Raw genomic sequence first — 24,491 nt, forward strand, 5'->3', positions numbered from 1 at the left:
GAAATGCCTACTCAAGTGTCAAAAAGGTGAAAAGGAATCTGTTCTAAATAATAAGATTGGCAAATGGTTCAGTGAAAACAGGAGTAAGAACCCAACTTGTTCCTTTTGCTACCCATCCATGTCTTAGCTATCATGGCAACCGACTTTACTCAGTCCTTGGTGATTGAATTGCCCTCATCTTCTTCCTTCAATCAGAGGAAAGCAGAAGCCTCTAAAGGTCCAAACAGTTTCATCTTTCTTGGGCCTTCCACCATGCATCCATCTCTGTCACCATTCCATATCCATGGCAGGCTCAGTTTCAACCACATAAAGCCAAGCTAAAAGTATACATACTGGAGAAACACTCAGCAATTGCAGGCCTTTTTCTTGTGTTGCTGATTGGCACTGGGAGATATCACTTGCACACATTACCCCTAAGAAATGCCAGATTGAGCCCCTGGTCTATTGGCTGGGAAAAAACCTTGTTTGTTGTGGTTCCATGGGAGGCTACTGATAGAAAGGTAAAGTGCTAAGGAAATCAATAGTTCATTTTGTTTTACTCAAGACTACTTGGTTGAAGTAACATGAAAGATCATAAATGTGCCAGCTCAAAAGTGAAATAAAACTAGTATCTTCTCCTTAGTGACTGGATTAAGGTACCCACAGAGGGTGTAAAAGAAAAAAAGATGTGTATTGATTGAGCAAACAATTTCAAAAAGCAAACATAACTTTTAATCTCTGCATTATGGTGTGTAAATGATTTCCATCAATAGCCTTTGTTTGGTCTCATATATGCATTTGAACTTTGCAAGGAATAGATCCACCTGCAGTTCCTAAGAACAAGTATTTTCTGGGCCAAATTCTCTAGTCATAGGTCTAATTCATATTGGATGTTAGTCCATCATATGATTTACACTATGAAACTTGGGAATTTTTCACCTACTTCTAAATGACAAACCCAATCACACACATTTTACTAGTCAGAGAAAAAAAAAATGATCATGATTGTTAAGTTTGTCCAACCAATTCTATTTATTGAATAAAAAGTTGACTTTTCTTCCTTTCAGAATATTGTATGGTTGATAAGCTATAGAGGATGTAGTTCATGGAACATGAATTATAAACTAACATGGAGGAGCAGATTAAGAGGCATTAAGTCTCCCTCATCAAGATGATCAAGTTCATGAGAACTTAGTCTATTTGCATCATCACTGGGAAACATGCTCCAAATCTGCACCTTCCATTCTGTAGTTATAAGACTGCTACTTATGACAGATGTGGAAGATAAGCTAAATAGCCCATCACATCTTACAGTGTACAAAAAACAATAACCCTAACTACCACATAGTGTAACAAATAGGCTTTATTCCTTGAATAAAAGAATATGCCTTCGAGTATATGTATGTATATATGTATGAAAGTATATGCATGTATAAAACATGTTTTCTTCTTCAGCACCCAATACCTGGTCAACATCCATCAATAAAACCACACTGAAGCTTACTTGACATTAAGAGAATGATTAGGAATAATCTTACCTCCATCATATGGTTTTGATAAATGTGTACACATTTCTAGTAGATCAAAAGAAAATTGAGGGAAAAAAAAAGTTACAGGACAAACCTCAATGAACCAGGTTGAGATGAACATCTCAACTCGATTTTGTTGCTTGGGGGGGATCACGTCCTAAATCTTCCAAAAAAGGCAGATACCAAATGACTAACTCCTCCAACATGCTGAGAAAACTATTTTGCACGCAAGCCAGGGACATTGTTCAGTCCCATCTTTCTGAGTACAAGTTTGGGCACAGCAGGGGGATTATCGAGTCCCATGCTTCGGCTGAACTCATTAGCAAGCGCGACAAGCTGATACTTGTCCCGGCCGATATTTTTATTGGAATTGTAGTATCCAAGCCATGCTTGATATGCTGATTCTTTGTTCTTGAGCTCTACATGACCCAGTGCCCGCTCCACCTGTATGGACAGAGCAAGGAGTTGAATACTAAAAACAAGGCTTAATATGAAAAAAGTGTAACCATGTAACAAGTAATTTTGGTGTTGGATTACATAGGTGATATTTACTCCAAAAATTAATGTCAATAATCTTCTATTCCAAAATAAAAAATGACCATCCTCTCCATAACAACTGCTCAACAGAACTCTGATTTTGAAGTGAAAGATCCTCTATTCCTAGCTATCCAAGAGAAAGTTGAAGACCACAACAAGAAGCCATGATGTTCATACTTCATACTGTCCTAGCCCATAACAAAAGCATATTCATTCAAGCTTTTTGCAAAGCACAAACTAAAGCAGGCAGTTGTTTATCACCACAGAGTTTACCCAGCAATTACAATCCACTACAAGATAGAACTTCAAATAAAATATATAGTGAGTTTGGACTACACGTCAATCAGAAAGTTGACTCATTTGCAGAATCAGCTTTAAGTCTTGACAAATAGAAAGCAGGATAAGACACAATAGATGAGTTTAAATGGGCAACAACACATTATTGAACAACAATATACAGAAATATGCACAAAAACTCAATCAACATGAACCAATGGACATGTGTACCTCGGCAAAATTTGCACAAAGTATTAGAGCTAAATGATAAATCAACAACCATTTTACATCCATAAAAAATACTAAGAAATAAAAAATTGGAGAAACTAGGAATGACAATTTATATGAAATCATGCACAAGCACTGACGATATACAATAGTAAGAACGTTATGCAAAATGTGGTAAGCTTAAAAAAGCAGAAAAGACATGTATTGACTAAGGTTCCTGAGCCAATAAACATGCAAGTATGATAGAAAAAGAATTGGTACATACCTTCACGTTATGCAAAATGTGGTAAGCTTAAAAAAGCAGAAAAGACATGTATTGACTAAGGTTCCTGAGCCAATAAATATGCAAGTATGATAGAAAAAGAATTGGTACATACCTTCTTTGTAGTGTCTAGGTCAACTGTCGGTAATGAAGCCTTTGTTATTGGCAAGTCCTTGATGGTACTTAAAAAGAAATCTTCCCATGGTGCTAACATCAGAATGCCTGTTCCTTCCTGGCCTTTCCGACCAGTTCTACCCAGCCGATGTATATATTGTTCTCTGTCAGCAGGGACTCCCAACTGCAGCACAAACAAGCAAATGCTTTGAACAAATTCCTCATAGAAAACTGATCGCCCATTATCAACATCTATTAATTAGGAATTTTAGGTAGAAACAACTACTTGAATCAAAGAAATCCCATTTTCATTATCCATGTGGTTTTGAAAAATATATGAACCATCTCAATTATTATAAATCACAACAATATAGGCATGCCTATCCAGAGACAAGAACTTTAGATTAATCATATTCAGGCAAATATATCATATAATACAGTAATTAATGCAAATGTGTTTCATGTTTTAGTTGCTTGTCTCATCGTATCATGTCTCCTGTGATAGATTTGGATTACTCTGCTGTGAAAAACAAATAATTTATGCCAAAATTTATATTAATTTTTTATGCGCCTGGGGAACTGGTGGACTATATATCTGCAACTAAAGAGTGAATGCATAAAGTTGATTCAAAAGGATACACCTATCAGTCTTTAGCTTCATAGCATCTTCAATAAAAGACAGGCATAACAAAATAATCGACAGATCAAATGTTCTTAAAGATGAAAGAGATAATGGCCTAAAATTTTACCTGTATAACAAGTGTGACATTGGGGTAATCAACTCCTCGTGCTGAAACATCAGAACTCACAAGAATAAGACCCTTTGACTCCTTAAACTCTTTAGAAACTCTCGTCCGATAACTCTGTGGCTTTCTAGAATGTATTTCTCGAACGTTCAGCTTTAGCTCAGAAAGAAGGTCAGCAACAAGCTTGGTCGCCATTGCAGTCGTACAAAATACAATGACCTGCAGCATTAGCCTTATTATAAACCACAAAGACAGACAAAATACAAGAAGAATGGATATGCTAAGAAGGTCCAGCAGATCCCCTACCTTATAGTCAACATTTCCTGAAATATGTTCTGTCAGAATATTATACAATATTGAAAACTGCTTCTCAAGGGGTGCAACTAAATGCATTTGTTTAACCTGAACCACACATCCATCATTAGTTGAACTAAATACCAGACTATGTGAATTACACTAGTGTGATAGAAGCACCTGAGAGTGTGTCTCCTCAGTCCCCTCTCCAACAGTATTAACAAACTCGAGGTCTCTTTTCATCGCAATGTAACATATTTGGCGAACCTGGGTTTTTAAAAAGATAAATCAGTTAATATGCTATATAATAACAAGAACACATGACATTGAATGTAAGCATACCTCATCTGGAACAGTGGCAGAAAATAAAAGTGTCTGGCGTTGTTTCGGAACAGCAGCAACAATCTTCTCAATATCTTTTCGAAAACCCATATCTAACAGACGGTCAGCTTCATCAAGCACAAGGACCTTAACACCCATCAGCCGTGTAGCAAATCCTGGTGTATTCTCAATATGATCTCGAAGCCTTCCAGGTGTTGCTACAAGAATCTGAAAATTGATGAAAAATATTAATAAAAATTCACTAGTGAAGAAAAACTCATCTTTCCAAAATAACATCAATGTTTTACCTGACATGGGTTCGTTTGCATCCTTTTCTGTTCAAGTGCCAATCGTGTTCCACCCATAACAACTTGTACACCAATGGAGGGATGATACTTTAAAAGCTGATTAGCCTCCGCTGCAGCTTGATCTGCAAGCTCACGAGTAGGACATACAACAAGAACATTGATCGGTGGTCTTCTTTGATCACGTTCAACAGGAGGTAATTTTGAGACAACTTCAATTGCTGGAAGCTGAAACCAGGCACTTGTTCATTATCATAGACATCAGTAGAGTACCAACCATTTGCTTATGCTTAAAATGAAAGGAATCTGCAAAATGGAGCAGAGTTGGAAAGATGAGGTTTTCACCAAAAATGCCACGGTTTTCCCAGTTCCTGTCTTTGCTTTTGCAAGAACATCTTTACCTGTAAATAAAACCAGATTGTTGGGAATCAGGTCATAATCATAAAACACACATGGTAACCATGCCACCCTACTATGACAATTACATCATGGAATCAGCACTGGTTATAGATATGTGTCGAAACTAATGCACACCAATGACAGATATGGACACAAAAAAACAGATACAGATACATTTCTGTGTGTCTAATATGTGAAGGAGAAAGGTAACTTGGGGATATGTAGAGAAAAAGCAAGTTTTATGAATTTTATGTGGAAATTATATTTCAAAAAGAAAAGAGCCCTCATAAAATACACAGTCTGATTCTTGGAGAAGTATCAAACACATGCACATTCCAGAAGTAACAAATTGCAGTCCAGCAGCTAATAGTGGATTCCGTAAACAAATTTGAAGCAAATTGTTGGCACATGACTAACATAGGTACAGCGTGAACCCTGTGTTACAGCATATGCTATCCATCATTATGGTCAATGTACTGGATCCAATAGCGAAATGGATCATTCCATGGTGATGGACCCAACAATGAACCTGTACTCATTTTCTCATCAACTAATGAAGAGTTAGATACCAAGATTTATAACACTCTATCCAAACTCTGTTTGTTCCATAAAGCAACATGTACCAAGAAACATTGACTAGATTGAAACACCACCAACATTTATCTTCTCGGTGTTCAAAACTAAAACATAAAAGTAAAACATGTAATGATACAACCAACCTTTGAGGATGAGAGGAAGGGTTGCCTCTTGCACTTGTGTCATCCTTTCATATCCAGCTGCTTTTACTCCTCTCAGCGTCAAGGGTGAGATGGAGCACTCATCAAATCTAAAATACAGAATTAGTTCAGTTATTCTAAATCCAAAATAATAGTAGCGTGAAATTTATGAACTAAATCGTCCAGCATCCCAAAACTCCACTTCATTTTTCAGAACAGGACATTTGTGCACCACACAAAAATATGTAAGATTACAGATGATATATGTGTGTATATTGACGTCTCCAATGCAAACATGCCTAAATAATTCTTCTCCACTTAATATATTCCCACAAAACGAAACAGTTGTCTTTGAGCTAATTAACTAGACAAGACAGAAGCAACCACCAGAACACTTTCCTAAAAAGATTTCCTGAAAAGGGAAGTCCCAAAGGAAAGATGAAATCCATCAACCGGCATTATAAATGCTCAAACAATTTATGATTGGTTAACTTTGTTTGTGCTATCAATCAGCTTGATTTAGTAGGTAAGATTTGTGCCCTCTTAAGTGGCCTTCAAATGCATTTTAAGAAACTGTAGGAGATGCCAACAATCGACACTCAATTATAACATGAAAGATATTGTTAAGGCAGAAAGTTGCTAACAGCTGGCCATTGGTCTGCCTAAAATGTGAGGTTCTGAATAGAAATTACCTAGTCTGGCTCAGGTAAGAGTTATCTCCCTCTGTTGACTTTTTTGGCAATGGCTGTCCATCGTCTCCTTGCTCTTGCTTGGGGGAACCAAAATTCGTTAGTATATCTTTGGCGGACACTTCTTTTTCATCTTCATCGCTAAAAATATCATCGTCAGAAGCGGATAGGTCATGATCATCCTCAATCTCTTCGACTTTCTCTCCCTCAGATTCCAAAATAACTGACCTTCTCCCACCTATGGTTTTCTTAAACTTCGACTCACTATCTCTTCCTCCTCTTCTCGAAAATGTTGAGGGCATTGTCTGTTGGCTCCGATGCCCCCTCCTATTTTTAGAAGAAAAAGCAACTTCTTCATCATCATCTTCTTCGTCATCCTCCAAATCACTTTCAAACTGCTTCTTCGCTGGGGCATTCCTGGAACTCCGAGACCTTCCTCGATTGGATGCTCGAGAAAAATCATCAAAATCATCATCCCACTGCCTCCTTGATGGTGCCTTATCCTTTGTCGACCTAAAAGAATCACCTTTTCCGCTCCTGGACCTAAACCTATTGCTGTATCCATCTCTACCCCTTCCTTTATCACCCATGGATCGATCAGCGACTGAGTCCTCGTTGTCGCTGCTCAGCCCCAGGCGAAAGGAATCATTCCTCAGACCACTGATCCAATCGTTAAGCTCTGCTTCGTCCTCGACCAAGCTCTTCGCTTGCCCGACGGCGCCCCTCGACTTGAAATCGCCACCCCGATGTCCCCGTGACCCGACGCCGGCCTTCGGCCTCACCGGGCGGCTGGAGAAGGACCGGTAACCGACGGAATCATCCATCGCGGGATCACTGGACACGTAGGAAGGGTATTCGAGGCGGAAAAGAGCGGCTGCAGAACCGACGAAAGAGCGGGAGGGGCGGATAGCACCGGCGGCGCGGAGTAGGCGGAGGGCGAGGATTCGGCTCACCATGGCCACCGGCAATCCAGGACCAATACCCTAATCCTAACCCTAACCGTAACCGTGGCGGCTCTTTGTGTTCGGCAACGAAGAAACGATGACAAGTTCAAAGGAAGAGGAAGAGCGTCATCAAATAGGGCAGCAGTTGGGCTCAGTTCGAAGAGAGGGTTACGAAGGGTTTTAGGTTACGTGCGAACGGCACATGTCAGTTGATTTATAGCAGTGTTTTGAACGAATCGTTATAATTGTTTATGGCATGCGTTATAACTAAGACAAATAACAGACGTTAATTTCATGATGAACGGTATGGATCTGATCGTTATACTGATTGAATGACCATATATATGAACTGTCGACGTTTCGATGTATTATAACCGTTTTGGACCTGAGTCGACGTTACGGTGAAATGTATCGGTTTGGTTCAATTTGCAGAAAGTTGTGCCCTAACGAACTCGTGTCTTCCGCCAATCTTGGGAGGGACAGCAGTGGAGAAGAGACTGAGAGATGGCGGCGAAGAAGACGCTGATTGCCGCGGGGTTCGAGGGATCGGCGAACAAGATCGGGGTGGGGTTGGTCGTCCTCGACGGCACCATCCTCTCCAACCCCCGCCACACCTACATTACGCCGTCCGGCCACGGCTTTCTTCCTCGCGAGACCGCCCACCACCACCTCCGCCACCTCCTCCCCCTCCTCCGCTCTGCCCTCTCCGGCGCTGGCATCACCCCAGCCGACGTAGACTGCCTTTGCTACACCAAGGGCCCCGGCATCGGCGCTCCCCTACAGGTCTCCGCCATCGCCGCCGTCCGCGCCCTCTCTCAGCTATGGGAGAAGCCTATCGTCGCCGTCAACCACTGCGTTGCCCATATCGAGATGGGCCGGGTCGTCACGGGCGCCGAGGACCCCGTCGTGCTTTGTGTCAGTGGAGGGAATACTCAAAGTCATATTGTACAGCGAGGGCAAGTACCGGATATTCGGGGGAACTATAGACATCGCCGTTGGTAATTGCCTGGATCGCATTGCGAGGGTTTTCACCCTGTCCAATGATCCCAGCCCCGGATATAATATCGAGCAGGTCTGTTCTTTGTATTTCTGCTTTAAAAGTATTTTTTAAAAGAAATAGAGTCATGAAGAGATCATTTTTGGACTTTATTCTCCCATTTCTTAGAACATTACCTGAACTTTTTTACTTGCTTTATATTGAATCTAAAAATTATTTCGATTCAGGTATATTGTTAGTTGAGTTTGGGTTCATTTTTTGCAAAGCAAATATTCACTCTTTTTCCTATTCATAAGATGTGTTTTTGGAATCCTGATAAGGTATTCAACAAAAAGATAAAGAAATAGTTACACAAAAGAAATTAATGGAATATCTTTCTGATGACTAATATTATGAACCACTATGTATAATAAGCATGGCAAGAACCATCCCTTGGGTCATCTTGTCCAAACAGTTGCATATTTTCCTGTTTACAGGTACAGGTTACCTGTCTTTGTAGGAATTCAGATGCAAGATGCGTCATACATGTGTATCTCAAATGCAGCCTAGAGTTTGCAATGTTGAAATAGTGGTCACATATTATAGAGTGAAAGGATCATGCATGTGTATCTCAAATGCAGCCTAGAGTTTGCAATGTTGAAATAGTGGTCACATATTATAGAGTGAAAGGATCATACATGTGTATCTCATATGCAACCTAGAGTTTGCAATGTTGAAAATAGTGGTCACATATTATAGAGTGAAAGGATCAGCAATAATTCTGTGCACATATGATCTTACAACTGTAGTGCTGATTCAATATCATTTGTGAATTTGTAAAAGAATTAGAATTGGAAGATTATTTAGACATTTTTGAAAATGTTGAAGTTGTAGATATTGATGCTTCACATTCCTTGGAGAATAAAAGAATAAAGAAAGAAATTTGATATGTCTGAGTCCATTCATGTTAGGTCTAATTTCCAGTTATTTCTGTTAATCAGCGAGAAAGGATTCGTTAGTGCCTAATACAATTTTCAAGTGTGGATCAAGGCATAGGAAGCACTATGTTTGTTAGTAGCCTGGCAATTTTTTTTTTCACTCTTCGACTTTATGAAGTTCGAATTATCTGCAAAAAAAAAAAGTCAAGTCAGTTGCATCCTTTATTTTAAGCTGCTTTCTGACATTATTATGAGATGAATTTTCACCTTACTAAGGTAGGGATTCTGTAGTATGGTTTGTAAAATTCTAATGGCTTCCTACTTATTTTGTTGCAGTACTTTTGATGTTTTACTTCATTGGAAGCCTGCCTTCTTTAACTTGCTTGATTGTGGCTATTGTTGAATTCAACTCGTGAAGAAAGGAGTGAAGTTTATGGATCTTCCTTATGTTGTCAAGGGTATGAATGTTTCATTTAGTGGCATTTTAAGCTATATAGAAGCAACTGCTGTTGAGAAGCTAAAAAACAATGAATGCACACCGGCAGATCTCTGCTATTCCGTGCAAGTATGCTTATTTTACCAATGTATACACATTTATGCTTTCTTGTATGGGAAAATTTTGATCATAAATTTGTTGGAAAAAAGAATTAAAGATGGCAGAATTGAGATTATGTAAACTGCAAGTAATTGCAATTTAATTGATCTTTTGTTTTGAAGCTGTGAATAACAGATGATTGATTGTGCCCAGGAAACAGTTTGTGCTATGCTTGTTGAGATCATTGAACGTGCAATGGCACACTGTGATAAGAAGGATGTTCTAATTGTTGGTGGCGTAGGATGCAATGATCGATTACAAGAGCTGATGAGAGTAATGTGCTCAGAGAGAGGGGGCAAGCTGTTTGCAACTGATGATAGATATTGTATTGACAATGGAGCAATGATAGCATACACAGGTCTCCTTGCTTTTGCACATGGCATGACCACCCCACTAGAGGAATCAACGTTTACCCAGAGGTTCTGCACTGATGAAGTTCAAGCAATTTGGAGAGAGAAAAACATCCCAGAAGTGGATAGTTTGCAATGACAATCATGAAGAGTAGCAAATTTTAAAGAAAAATTGACTCTTAAGGTACTATCTCCTTCCACTGTGTGAAAACTTAATGCTGCCATTTATTTTTGGCCTTTTTATAAAGCTTTAGAAGTTGTTATTTCAATTGAATTATTATTGCTCCAGGGAAAACTTGTAGTGTTCTTTCTGAACCACATAATATACTTAGATGACGTGTACTTTTGACCTTTTGTAGAAAGCTTCAGAACTTGTCATTATGGTCTTTGGAAAATTCATAATGCTCTTCTGAATTACTTGAAATATTATAATAGGGGGAAGGAAAAAATCAGTGTTTTTTCTTGTTCTTTTCAATTAGATTGAGGAGTTTGGAATCGTGTTGTCAAAGAACACTTATCTAGCAAGTCATTGGTGTCAGAATGCACACCTAGCAACTTCAAATTTGTATCCTCCAGGCATCTTACATTATCCTACCGTTGCATAGATTTCTATTCACACCGACCCGGCTTATGTATATTATTTGTTTGCTTCTTAATCTTCATTCAGTTTTTAAATTTTATTCATACATTACATTGATAGTTTTGAGCATAATGACTAATAGAAGCATCATTAATGGGAAAAAGAACTTTCAGAAACTTAGCACCATTAGTTCTGGGCTAGTTTTCTTGACTTAATAGGATATAAGTAAGGTTATCTGGTGCAGCCTTAAGAGTACATGTTGATTGTTCTGCTCTACATCTTATTTCGTACACAACATATTCTCGGCTCTAATAGCTGTCCTGCGTTTTTTAATCATTATTGTGCAGGAAGAACAGTATCAGCACCATAACCCATGCCTTGAAGCTCCAATCTCTCATCAATCTGTAATATATATTGCTTCATTGGCTTTTGCCCAAATGTTGTTGTATTGTTATCATGGTGACATGTGGTATCCATACAGCCTAACCAACATTAATTGACCCATTTAACTTCTTTGTTACATTGTTTCCCTTGTTTACCCTTTTTTTTTTTTTTCTATCAGATATTTCATTTAGTTAGTGGAAAATTAACAAGGTTACAATTCTTCCTGCATTCATCTATTTTCTTTAATATTCTTTTGTCTAAATCTACAGGAGATGATGAATTTATGTGGAAGTGTATAATCTTATAAATTAATTCAAATTTCGAGTCACTAAGAACTACTTTATTTGTTGTATTTATATACAAAATTTTCTGTGGTCGAGATTTTGATATATTATTAAATATTTTTATGCTCGCATATCTCACTATGAAATTTATGTCGATAAGATATAGACTAATTATATATTACTTTATCTAATTAGCTATCCTTAGTATTTCGTTTATTATATTTTTAAAAATTATATTAGGATCTTTATACTTATAGAGGTAAAATATTTAATCTCATTTATTTTTATGTTGTCGATTTTGTCGATGAAAATATTGTATGTGTTTAGTAGTAAATTGAAGTGAGATAAAGTTAATATTACGATATTTTTATCAATAAAATCGATGACATGAAGAGAAATAAAATTAAATATTTTATTTTTTTTTAAGGTAAAGTGATTCATTGTAACTTTGTAAAGTGCATAGATTGAAATATTAAAGATAATTAATTATAATAATAATAATAATTTATAATTAGTCTATAAGATACTAACATGTGATGACAAGCACTATTATGTCTTAACAAAGTTAATTTCGTCTCTAAATCACGATGATAATTGTTTCAATGTACATATCATTATCAAATCAAAATGATACAAATGTTCTTTGCAATTGTATAAATTTAGAGAATATTTACTAATAATCCATTGTTATTCTTATAACACAAAAAAAAATCCATCTCAAACATTTATTATAGAATGCCTTGGCCCTAATTTCTACCCAATAAAAATCTATATTAACTAATAAAATCATTAGAATTACGGAGTAATCAGCGTGCTTTACCTTCGAATCAGTGAAGCACATGTGGTAAACTAATTCAGACTACTGTGGGCCCGTGACGTAAGTTGTAACAGCGGCCACTCGTGCTGTGGTTTTAATTTTCCGACACGACCGCGTCCAAAGTTGATCACGTGCGGATCACCTGACATCGGGAACGGGCTCACCTCCTCACTCACAACACAAAGCACGGCTCGCGCTGCGACCGAAGAAAAATAAGGAGGAGCAGCAGTCCCATTTCAAAATCGAAAAGAAGGGGACCGGAAAGCCGTTCCGGTCGAGCAGGAAGGTTGGTGGCGTACTGCTGCTGCTCCCACTTCTTACCTAAATCTATCTTCGCTTTCGCCCAAGTGGTAGTCATCATTCTCCTCTCCTCTCCGATCCCGTCTATTACTTCCTCGTAGGGTTCAAATCTCATGAGACGTCTATCATCCTTTTATGTTTGTGATTAGGGCATTGTCTTGGATTCTGGATTCTGAATCGGAGGAGGTATGGGGTTTGTGGATTCATCGGCGTCACTGCTCGCCACCTGCGGAGGCGACACCGTGAAGCTCTTCGACGTCACGGTGGACGCCGGCGATCCGTGCACCCTCAGCTACGCCCCCTCCCCTGGGTCGCTAGTGAACTCCGTCAAGTGGAACCACACTAGTAAACCCCCCTTTCCACCTGTTAAACTTGCTCTTCTGCGTGCAGTTCTGCTCTCTGCTTAAGATTCGGCTACTGAGCCGAAAACACTGTCGTAAGGGGTTTTGCTTGTTTGCTTTCTGGCTAATTGCGCACTATCTGAAATGTGTCTTCGGCTCTCAATTAAGTGCACCTAGCGTTTTCTTTCAATTAAAAAAAAAAGGAATTCTAGTCAAGTGTCGGGCATTGTTTGCAGAAGTCTTGTGTTGTGGGATTGAAATGCCCAATTACCGACATGAGATGACCGCTTTTCTTGTGTATCTTGAATAAAGCATGCGATTTTGTCTATAAAGACGATGTAGAAAGTTGATTGAATGTTGGTGCACGAGCGACCAAGATATTGAAAATATTTATTGAGATAAGAGATTTAAGGCTATAGGGTATGTGGTTTATTTATGTCTTCCCATCTTCCGAACTTTTGGTAGCACTACCAGCAATTCACTCCCGTCAGCTGTTGTTTAATGTAAAAGCTTCTTCTGTCATACACTCTTTCTGGATGTATGACTATGAATATGGTCTCTTTACGGCTTTCGATCCAAATTCTTGCATAAGGCTATCAGCTATTTGCTTCTCATGTTGTTCTATGTGCCTTTATACTTCAGTCAGTTCATTGGTCGTTTCTGCGTGCTTTATCCTCTTGTTTTTACCAAGCAACCATCTCAAACTTGTAGAACACTGAAAAGCTAATCTGTGCAGATGGATGTTCCATGTGTTCTTTTCTGGGCCTTGCTATCGTGTGGTTTAATATGTATTTTTCTCAAATGAGTGGACGTATTATTTTTACCTCTCTGGAATACATTATGTAGTTCACCCAAACCTTTTAAAATCAGTCTGTTGATTGATAATACTACAAAATAGAAGGGGAAAAATGATAGAATTAATGGTAAGTGATGCAGATATAATTATAAATCTCATTCTGCTATTCGTAGGCCACTATCCTTTAAATCTTCATATTGGCAAGTGATGGTGTGTTGTGGCAGTGCACCACAAGTGGGTATGCAGGCATGTTAATCCATGTTTTGTCGTTATGTTGACGATTATATGAAGGAACCCTGATTATGGTCTGCTTTGAAGCTAAAAAGAATCTTAAATTGCACTTTGATTGTTATGCTTGCAGACTTGGTGGTTGCTAGTGCTGGTGATGACAAGAAGATTACCCTGTGGAATAAAAATGGTCAAAGTATGGGATCTATTCCTCCTTCTGGCAATGATCTTGCTGATGACATTGAGGTAGCTACTTGGCTTCCCAATTTTCTTTCATGGTGATTGATAAGCATTTGACTTTCTGAAGACATATACATGGTTGTCATCTCATTTAATCTACTTGAATTTCTTCTGGCATATCTTAACACAATGCTGTCATTCAGCGTGACTGTTCAATGGCAATGTACTAAATTAAATACTTCTATAGTGTCTTGTGTGAAGTCAGAGAAACTGCTTGGTTTTTAGAAATGTTAAGTTGCCAGGTAGAATTGATGAAACTGAATCAGCTGGCATCCATGGGATTAAGATGCACCTATTTACATTTCAGGAACTTAAATGTCATGGCTCCATCTGCTTTTGCAGTTCTGCTTGAAGTTACATTTAAGTTTAATTGTTGCTTTGGTATTGGCCTTCTTCTCCCATGTAATTTTTGTCTGTACATTCAGAAAAACTTGGATTTTGTTAATGGAAATTGAAAAGCTTTCATTATTTGTTTTGATTTATTGATTTTTATGCTTCTGGGCACTTTCATGAGGAAAGAAAAAACATGTGTATTGAGAACTGATTGTGAATGATTGACAAGCAATTGTGATTCTTAGGTACTTTATCACTTGCTGACCAAACAACAATAGTGGTTGCTTAACATGAAGGGGTGTACCCGAGGCTACCTTATTTTTATGGTCAACTAAGTTTAGATTTTATTTTCATTCTATAATCTTGGAAAACTTCATCATGAATTATTTTATTTTCTGTGCCATAGGTTTTCATTGTAGGATTGGAAAATGCATTTAGAGCAGTGATTTAAAAAGCGTTAGGCGCCAAAAGACGCCAAGGTCCAAAAACGCCCGAGGCGCTAGGCGCTCGCCCAAGCGAAGCGATGCGCTAAAATATAAAAATATATAATATAATTAATAAATATAATTATTTAAAATTTTAAATAAAAATATGCTATTAAATTAAGAAAATATATTAATAGTATTGAAAATTAATCATTTCAAATAAACTTAATATTAACAATATACTGTATACTGAGCCTGCTGACTGAGAAACAAGGAAGCAGCGGCGAGCGGCGGGAAAGGGAGCGGGAGCAACGAGCAGCGGGAGGCACGAGCGGCGATAACGACAGCAGCGAGCAGCGGCAGCGGGAGGCACGAGCGGCGACAGAGGCAGCGTTTGCGAGCAGCGACAGCGGCGAGCGGTGACAACGGCAGCGTTTGCGAGCAGCGAGATCGAGATCGAGATCGGGATCGGGAGTGGCAGCGGCAGCGGGTTAGGGTTGGGTAAGGGTTATATCGGTTTAGTTGGTTCGATTGAACCAACTAACCAACCGAACCAGGACCGAACCAGACCTAAAATCCTGGTTCGGTCGCCTTGGTTTACCCAGGCGCTCGCCCGAAGCGCCCAGCGCCTGGGCTCGGGCGAGCGCCCAGGCGGCACCTGTTTGAAGCGCGCCACCTGGGAGATTAGCGAGGCGCTCGAGCCTCGCCTCGCCTCGCCCGAGCGCCTTTTTTAATCACTGATTTAGAGTTATACCTAAATTGTTTTTTTCTTTTTTCCTTTTTGTGCATGTGTGTGTATTTGCATGCATCAACTCATATACTTGCCTGCACTCCATATTCAGTTGGAAAGTTCTCAAATTGTTGTTCTCACTCTTATTTCACATAGAAATATTTGCACATAGGAATATGCTAATGGTGCTGAAAATGTTTGCACATAGAAATTTGGTACAGCCACCCTATTATTAGGTTAGTTCTTCCAGTGTTATATTTTCCTAGTCCCTACTGCATGAAAATTGAAGGGTTGTGCATTTTACTATATCTTACTAAAATCAGTAACTAGAAACATTGAAGAATTAGTAAACTATACAGTTGCAAAGTGGTTTGTTTTACATATATCTAAGGGAGAATAAGATTTTAAACTATTACAGTTCATGCGGAGCTCACAATATACTGATGTCAGATTAATCTTAGATGTGTAAACTGCAATAATCCTACAGACTTTCATTTTTCAAGGATGTCAAATCAGCAGTTGAAGGGATTACTGTTATAGCTACTGTTATCATCTTGTAAGTTCATCCAACGCTATGTTTCGCATGCTTGAGTGTGACTGCACATTACAGCTCTGATGAACCTTAATTCTTTCTTGTGGTTGAAGCAAATTAAATTTAGTAGGCATACTGCTATTTCTTCAGTGACTGAACATGGACCTGTTGTCATTAGCTAGCCAATGCTACATGATCTCTAATATAACCAATATTTGTATATAACTATATATAACCATAAGTTTAGGCATTTAGATCATCACTTGTTTGATATATCTTTTGGTGCATAATTTCTACCAAACAGCTGAGAGTTTTTTTTCCTTTATTTGCAGGAATCCATAAACTCTATTAGTTTTAGCAATAAAAGTTCTAGATATATTTGTTCTGGTGGTAGTGGTCATATTGTTAAAATATGGGATCTACAGAGGAAGAGATGCATTAAATGGTTGAGTGGTCATACTGACACAATTACAGGTGTTATGTATAACTGCAAAGATGAGCATTTAGCATCCATCAGTTTGAAGGGGGATCTCATCCTTCACAATCTTGCTTCTGGAGCACGGGCTGCTGAACTCAAGGATCCAAATGGGCAGGTTCTTTGGTTCTTTAAATGTTTCTAGTTTCTTCTATATTAGTTCCATATGCATTTTTTTAATTTTTTTAATTTTTTTATATTGATGTTGTGTGGGCAGGTTCTACGAGTGCTAGATTATTCTCGTTGTAGTCGGCATGTTTTGTCAACAGCAGGGGATGATGGATCTGTTCATCTCTGGGATACAACTGGTCGGAGTCCAAAGGTTTGTAATATGACTTTCTCATTCCTGTTTAGGCAGCTAAAATAGACGATCGAATGGCTCAGTCTTTCTTATGTTTGGAGTCAGATGATCTTCTTGCTTCTATTTACTTGACATTACATATAATATTAGTTAGCATAACAATAATGTTAATTTAAATGTCAGCTGTTAATTATATAATCAACAATAACTAGATTTTTCAGGTAAAAACAGTAGCTAAATGCTTGTTTGGATACCCTCATAGCTTATATTTGCTCTTTTTACCTGATAGGATATTTTGCTTTAAATCCAGGATCCTGGTGCTTATTTTTGTATCCTCGTGAACAACTGCTTGGACCAGCATTATCATACATGGTTTTCAGATTGTGTAGTTGGTTAATGAGGAGGCTAATTGAAGATGTTAGTTCTTGAGGAGTGGATATTCTCCTCATTGTACCAAAAGATGCAAGTTTCTATGTATTACGACTTAAGATGGCATCCAGAACAGTTTAGAAGGGTTCATTGGTCTTATTTAGTATCTAGGCTTCCTGTGCACATCCAATGCGGTAGTAAATTTGGGGGCCTCAAGGTGCATGAAAATTAGATTGTAATGCATATTATGGCTGATGATGGATATGAACATGAAAGATTTTGAGTACCTATACAGAACCAAGAATCAAAAGAACTGATTAGTCCTTCTGAATGAGCTTTTTTGTCATTGGTAATGGTAGTGGAGTTGATATAGCATGTCTGATTAGGGAGACACCCTAGCGCAGGCCCTTATGGGTTTGAGTTGATTTTGGTATTCAGTGTAGTCAGTCACAAGATAGTCATTTGTGACTGGATATTCTAATGTGCAATTTGATGCTCAAGAGTTTCAAATTATAATGATTCGTCAGTGCAAATGCATTGTAACTGGGAATGAGACGATCATTTCAACCAGTTGATGGCAATTTTTTATGGTGTTTTTTATGGCTTTTTCCACCTCAGCCCAGGAAGCCAGGATCCTAAGGATGGTGCATGTGAGGAACCACGGTTCAATGTGTTTGATTTCTTATAAGATGTACATTGGATACTAATATAGGACAATGAAGCCCATATAATAAATTTTGCAAATCCTTGTGACATGGGTTCTGAATCATGGCACTAAGCACAATGCTGCTGATGTTCTGTTATATATATCATGTCTGTGGATGTGGACTTTTTTTTTCCTTTTCTTGAAGATGGATGTCTAAAAAATTAAGAGTTTTCTGAATAGTCTGAATACATTAGCTACAAAGTCTTTGGCTCGAGCAATCTACAATGCTGTTTCTTTTCACTTATTAGCCTCTATTGACCCATTGTCTTCTGATAAATCAACTCACAAAGAAGATTTGAACTTGAAATTCCATAAACCTGTTTGAAGTAAACAGAAAATTGATTTGAATTTTGATAATGTTCCATAATGCTAATGTTTTGTGATTGGCATGTTATCAAAATATTAAATATCTGCTACATTATTATCCATTGTGGAAATCTGCCTAGGTGGATATAAATCATTGGCCTTATCTTTGGTGGTTGTCATAGTGAGATACTGTTCTTTACTTGCAACACATCCATACTATCAGAATATTAGCTTAGCTTACTCTGGCTTTTGGTGACAGGTTTCATGGCCAAAACAACATTCTGCACCAACAACTGGTATTTGCTTCTTGCCATCTAGTGACAAGGTATTATCTTAATCTGTAATTTTTTACTTTTATTTCCTCTGCTGGGTAAATAATCATAACTGCATTTTACAAGTTTAGATGGATGTAAGATGCTTTCTCTAGTCACTGTAGAATGCTTCTCAAGATCATTGCTCTAATAGATGATTAATTGTTAAGACCTCCTGACATGTCCCTTTGTTCTTATAGATAATCGCTACAGTTGGTCTAGATAAAAAGTTATATATGTTTGACTCTGGGACAAAGAGGCCCACATCTTGCATGCCCTTTGAGGCACCATTCTCAGCGGTGGCATTCAATGATGATGGTAATATATTGGCTGCTGGGACGAACAATGGACGTGTAGTATTCTATGATGTTCGGGGGAAGCCTCAACCTTTCACAGTTCTTCGTGCATACAATAGCTCCGAGGTAAGTGGTCTTATATGCTGGGATTGGCATCTGTTTCATATCAAGTTGTGTCTAAATTGTTTTGCCTTTTCTGTTATCCTTTTGTGCGAATGTGCTTGTATTCATGCATGTTCTCATGTACTTGCCTGGAATTTACATTCAGTTGGAAAGTTTCTATTATTATTCTCACTCTAACTCCTAGCAGCTCTTTTGAAACCATCTAACATTTCTGAAGCTGTTGGCACATTATAAATTTGCCCCAGCCACCACCCATAATTGGGTTAGTTCTCTCAATGTAACATTCTCTCAGACAATAGACATTACTATATGAAAATTTGAAGGTTTGTGCATTGTACTATACTTAAATAATTACCAGGAACATGTGTACGACTAGCATTTATTCATTCCAAATATCTTTGTACATGATGAGTAGCACAGAAAAGTGTTGTTTTCATTATAGGATCCATCTGGGGAACACAGTGTAAAAGATGAACTTGTACTGGTTTATTATTAGATGTGTAAACTACAATAGTCCTATGGACTTCCATGCTTTCAATGATATAAGATCAGCAATGGAAGGAATTACTATTATACCTACAGTTAACGTCTTGTAAATTTCTAGTTCTGAATGTAGTCAATGTCTTGGGTGCATTATAAGTGTTTCAGAAACTGTCAGCATCCTGTGATCTCAGTTTCTCCAACGCTAAGTTTTGCATGCTTGAGTGTGATTGCAGTTACAGCTCCTGAGGCACCTTCACTCTTGTTCGCTGAAGCAAATAAGTTTAAGTTGCCATTGCTGGCCAGTGCTATTCGTATGCTGTAGGTAATTATTCTACGGTATAAACTAAAGTTTTATGACTGAAAATATCTCTACATGAATTATGTCCTGATGGTTATGATGCTTGACTAGTCTTTTCACATGAAACATTTTTTCTTTGAAAATACCTGGCTGTTATAACACGGTTGTGATTATTAATGAAACATGTATTGTGACATAAACTTGTTCTGGCTTATCTAGTGCCTGCTTAGTATTTCCTATTTCCACTAACAAGACGATCAGTGAAATTTTCTAAATTGGTGAGTATATATTAGGCTATGAACTTTTGCTGTTACTGAAGTTTTCAAGTTCTCTTCAGGCTGTCATAAATTTGTGTTGGCAAAGGTCAAAGCCTGTCATTGTGAATGAAAAGAATTGTACTGTTGAAATTGCTCTCCTAGGAGGAACTAGTGAAGATTCTGTGCTTATGCCGGATCCCTTGCCTTCTGTTGCTGTGTCCAAGTTTTCATCCATAACAGTGATGCCTAGTCTCCGCTCAACTTCAACAAGTGTTAGTGGATCAACTTCAACTACATCAAACCTATCAACGGCAGAAGAAACTCCTTACAGGAGTCGTCTATGGACAGGTGGAACTCTGTCAAAGCTACAGGCACCTCGGTCTTATGACTTAAAAGATGATATGGATGTTTTTTCTCCACTTGTGGATGTTCAGCCAATTACACCGTCTCTTGGGAGTTGGTGGGATGACCACGATGAAGTTAAAAAAGATAAAGAAGCCATTGATAAGAAGTCTGCACTATTTTCTTCCTCTACAAGGAGATTTCCATTTCCTGAAGGAAATACTGATTCTCATCCAATCTCAGATTGGAGATCTACAGGAACTTCAAGACAGGTATATCTATCAACATTTCTTTCTTTGAACAGCTTTAGTTTTTCTACTGCTTATTATATAACTATTTATGAAATGATATTTTTTTAGAGTCATGTGATTACTTAATTGGACAATGCTTAGCTGGAAAGCAAGTTTCCCAACAACTAGATGCAAGTGATTTATTCTTTTGATAGTTCTAGGCAGCTTTCTAAGTTGTGACTTTAGGGTTAGCAGCTCGTTGGAAGTACTGGTCATTGATAGTTTCGATGCTTGGATTCACATAGTACCTTGTGGAACACTTATGATGTTTAATACGAAAAAAAGGTGTTTTGTACATTACTGAAAATGGAAAATTTTATGCTCTCACTTAGGTATTTAGTATCACTGGGTCATTCTTTCTTGAGGTTAAGGTTCCTGAAGGAAAAGGAAAATTTAATATGATGATGATTTATCTGGAATAATTTTTTGTTTCTCAGTCTTTTGTCCTTTTAGAAGGAAAGGATATATATACACACACACACGTATGTATTTTACATATATGTACATATGTATGTGCATATATATGTATGTATATATGTATATATATATTGGGATGGGTGGGTGAAATTTTGTAGGAATCAAATTAGATGATTCATCGTTGCTAAATATGCCCTATCAACATATCCAGACTTTTGACATTTTTGTTTCAGTTATAAGACTTATACTTCTTTTTAAGTTTGCTTTCTGGTTGATTCCCTTTTTCTCTGTATAATAACTCTTTTCATCACTGTTCCATGAATTCAATGCAATAAAATTGGCAGGTTTTTCCTGTCTCTGCCTAAAAAAATAGGAAGATTAGAACAAATTTTTGTGACTATCACATCTTTTTTTGATATATCCTGATTATAGTGCATCATAATTTTTTTTCAGGATGATAATTCAGTTCCATCACTGGTCGGAACAAATGCCACAAATTCAAAGAGTGAATTATCCCTTCCTCCACCGCCTGGGATTGTGTTGCCAGAAAAATCAACCAACCACCGCCAACCAAATTCATTATCTCGTTTCTTGCCTTCTGCATCATTGGGCTCTGGACCCGTATCTGCAGGCTTGCTGGATCCATCTTCAACTGTGACTCTGTCGAAGAACTCTTCAGTGAATTCAACAATAGCTTCCTTGAACCTGCAAAACAAAGTTATCCTCAATGATCCTAATTCTTCTCCATTCTTGGAATCTTCATCTGTTTACCATCCAACTTCCATTTTCATGCCCTCTGGGACTAAGACGCCATCAAGTAATCTTGACTTGCAAGGAACAGTGTTGTCAGCTATTCCACGGAGAATCTTGGCATCTTCTGATAGAATTAGCACCAACTCTGCCTTCATTGAAGGTGTGACATCAGCAATCAGTTCACCCAAATCAAAGAAAACAGGACAAGAAACTCGAGAAGAGTTGATGAGTAGCCTGTTATCAAGGCAAGATGCATCCACAGTCTCATCAGGGAGTCTGCCAGCATCCAATGTAACAACTTGACATTCAAGCACATCCTTGCATTACTAATGATTTGCATAGTAAGTTGAATTTGTGCTTACATTTTTTATCAGGTGATGCTGCCTCAACCTTTGTGGTCGTCAGGTCAGCCAGCAGATCAGCAACTAGGAACTTCTTCATTTTCGCTTCAGCTAGTCCAACGCACCCTTGAAGAGACTTTGGAATCTGTACAGAAATCCATCCATGAAGATGTGAGAAATCTTCATATCGAGCTGCTTAGACAGTTCCATATGCAGGAGGTACTTCTTGCTTATAACAAATCTAGACTTTTCTTGACTTATCTGTTTCTGCACGTATTTAAGCTGTGCATACAAGTTATCGGTTTGTAAGAATGACCAAATACTTTTTATCATTAGAACACCTTGACCTAGTAACTCTGAAATGACTCCATCGGTGTGGTGCTCTTAATCACATAAGCTTATGCTGATAGAAATGGGAGCGGTCTTGAGGGTTCCTTTCATACCTTCGCTTTCTAGTACTTCTGGAGGGAAGTGAACCAAAATGTTGTTTGACAATACTTATACCTTTTGTGGTAGGGAAATGGTAGACTTACTTCCTATATAAAATTCTTTAGGCTTTTTATAGTGTCTGAGATAGATGGTCTCATGTTCAAACGTCTATATAGCTTAAACTGTTCAAGGTGGTATTGTTTTCTTCTTTCACAAAGTTGACAATCTATGATGTAAAAGAACCGTATCTTCTTTTAAATGTATTTTTGCACTTTCTTGCACGGATTGCTAATATTTCAGTCGGCAGGACCATATCTTAGTAGTGAAAGCCTGATCTGAACCTTCAATTAGTGCCCTGATAGTTCTATTATTTATAGTATCTATTTTTCTTGCGTGGTTTGATACTGATCCTCCCTGTCATAACAGATGGAAATGTCTGGGCTGCTAAAGTCAATTCTAGAGAAGCAAGATGAGTTGATGAAAGAAGTGCAGTCATTGCGCAGGGAGAACCAGCAGCTTCGCCAGTTACTTTAAGTCCTTGAGGAATTTTAGCATAACTACGGTATTTTGGTCTTTCATCTTTCAGGTATCATCTAAATGTTCTCTTCCTGCAATTGACCCATAAATACAAAATAAAATATGTAACCTTCAGTTTGACTCGAAGCATTTGTAAGTTGGATCGACACCTTCTGTTGTTTGTGATGTGTGTATAGACAATCTCTCATTTTTTTTTATGATTGTGTTGATTATTTGAAAGGAAAAAAGAGAAGTTAAAGTGTTTCCTATGCCCTTCTACATGACTTTCCTCCACTTTCTGGTTGCTTCAGTATTTCTTTTTCTGTTTACTTCCTTAATTTTCCAATTGTTTTTTAGGCTTTAAGAAATAGATTTATGTCTAAGATAATCAATGGCAGATTTGTGGCAGTAGAGATTCCTTATGCAACACTGCTCGGTTCCAGAATATATAGAACCTACTTGTGCTTTAATTATTTCCAAGTTGGTAGAATATTAGAAGCTATTTTTCCAGAAGCTAGTTTATCTTCTGTTTGCTTGAAAACACACAACCAACTGATGCATCTTATGAGAAAGCCCTGTGTAGTTTCTGCCTTCTACTGTAGAGCCGATATGATAACAGACTGCTGCTCTCCTCCTGCCTTTGTATTGGCCGAAGTATATGAGAAGGCTTGTAGCTAAATGTTTTCTGGTGGTCGGTAAAGTCATCCCAAGTTAGAAGACTCCAACTCTACCGGGTTGGAACTTTGTTTTGTTATTATTATTATCAGTAGTAGTAGTAGCAGGTAGTAAACATCAACCTGGACATCATATCAGACTAACAATGTGCAAGCCACGCGAAGCCACTCTTCGTGTCATCCACACTCCCAAACCCACCTTCTCCGAGAAAGCCTAACGTGACAAGGATGCTGGGCCCACAATAGGTAACAAAAGCAAATATCTCCATTTTGCCGTCTGTTTGATTAATTGCTGGCCGTTTATTAATGCTCCACATTAATCATGGGTTTTGCAAGCCATGATATGATAATAAGCAGTTAGTTTATTCACATATACAACACTATAATAAGCAAGCGGCGCTCCTTGGCGCCTTCAAAGGCGGTACGACCGCGACACGGTTGCCTCGTCAGGGACCCAAGGGGTGCTTAACCACTTTAATTAACTCGAATCAATCTAATCCACTGGTTCAAATGTTCCGCCGGAGTAGTTTGTTTCCTCTTGTCTAGGGATGACGAAAGCATGCTTTCGTCATCCCTAGACCAGAGGGTACTGGGTAGATATCTTGAACCACAGGGA

General features: G+C 38.1%; 2 protein-coding genes and 1 pseudogene across 2 annotated transcripts; 2 read left to right on the top strand and 1 right to left on the bottom strand.

Moving 5' to 3' along the window:
* Positions 1-1,462: 1,462 nt before the first annotated feature.
* LOC135625351 (DEAD-box ATP-dependent RNA helicase 31-like) lies at positions 1,463-7,500 on the bottom strand. Its single transcript, XM_065130050.1, has 10 exons — positions 6,399-7,500; positions 5,710-5,816; positions 4,937-4,992; positions 4,595-4,819; positions 4,308-4,514; positions 4,146-4,232; positions 3,978-4,073; positions 3,675-3,890; positions 2,927-3,109; positions 1,463-1,952 (listed from the first exon to the last, which is right to left on the bottom strand). The coding sequence occupies exons 1-10, from the start codon at positions 7,349-7,351 to the stop codon at positions 1,725-1,727; spliced, it is 2,358 nt and encodes a 785-aa protein (XP_064986122.1). The 5' UTR covers positions 7,352-7,500; the 3' UTR covers positions 1,463-1,724.
* Positions 7,501-7,729: 229 nt separating this feature from the next.
* LOC135580795 (uncharacterized) lies at positions 7,730-11,392 on the top strand (annotated as a pseudogene).
* Positions 11,393-12,455: 1,063 nt separating this feature from the next.
* Positions 12,456-23,480, top strand: LOC103969294 (protein NEDD1). Its single transcript, XM_009382789.3, has 11 exons — positions 12,456-12,613; positions 12,713-12,908; positions 14,062-14,174; positions 16,521-16,781; positions 16,881-16,985; positions 18,605-18,670; positions 18,857-19,078; positions 20,194-20,727; positions 21,616-22,206; positions 22,290-22,475; positions 23,112-23,480. The coding sequence occupies exons 2-11, from the start codon at positions 12,752-12,754 to the stop codon at positions 23,217-23,219; spliced, it is 2,343 nt and encodes a 780-aa protein (XP_009381064.2). The 5' UTR covers positions 12,456-12,613; positions 12,713-12,751; the 3' UTR covers positions 23,220-23,480.
* Positions 23,481-24,491: the final 1,011 nt, after the last annotated feature.

Source organism: Musa acuminata, chromosome BXJ2-10 (genome assembly GCF_036884655.1).
Source record: "Musa acuminata AAA Group cultivar baxijiao chromosome BXJ2-10, Cavendish_Baxijiao_AAA, whole genome shotgun sequence".
In the NCBI taxonomy this organism is placed as follows: Eukaryota; Viridiplantae; Streptophyta; class Magnoliopsida; order Zingiberales; family Musaceae; genus Musa; species Musa acuminata.

Excerpts from the sequence above, each read along its gene's own strand:
- LOC135625351 (XM_065130050.1), bottom strand. The coding sequence starts at position 7,351 with ATGGTGAGCCGAATCCTCGCCCTCCGCCTACTCCGCGCCGCCGGTGCT. Across the intron at positions 5,817-6,398 it reads TCTTACCTGAGCCAGACTAG|ATTTGATGAGTGCTCCATCT; the intron begins GTAATTTCTATT and ends TCTGTATTTTAG. Across the intron at positions 1,953-2,926 it reads ACCTAGACACTACAAAGAAG|GTGGAGCGGGCACTGGGTCA; the intron begins GTATGTACCAAT and ends CTGTCCATACAG.
- LOC103969294 (XM_009382789.3), top strand. The coding sequence starts at position 12,752 with ATGGGGTTTGTGGATTCATCGGCGTCACTGCTCGCCACCTGCGGAGGC. Across the intron at positions 12,909-14,061 it reads CGTCAAGTGGAACCACACTA|ACTTGGTGGTTGCTAGTGCT; the intron begins GTAAACCCCCCT and ends TTATGCTTGCAG. Across the intron at positions 14,175-16,520 it reads ATCTTGCTGATGACATTGAG|GAATCCATAAACTCTATTAG; the intron begins GTAGCTACTTGG and ends CTTTATTTGCAG.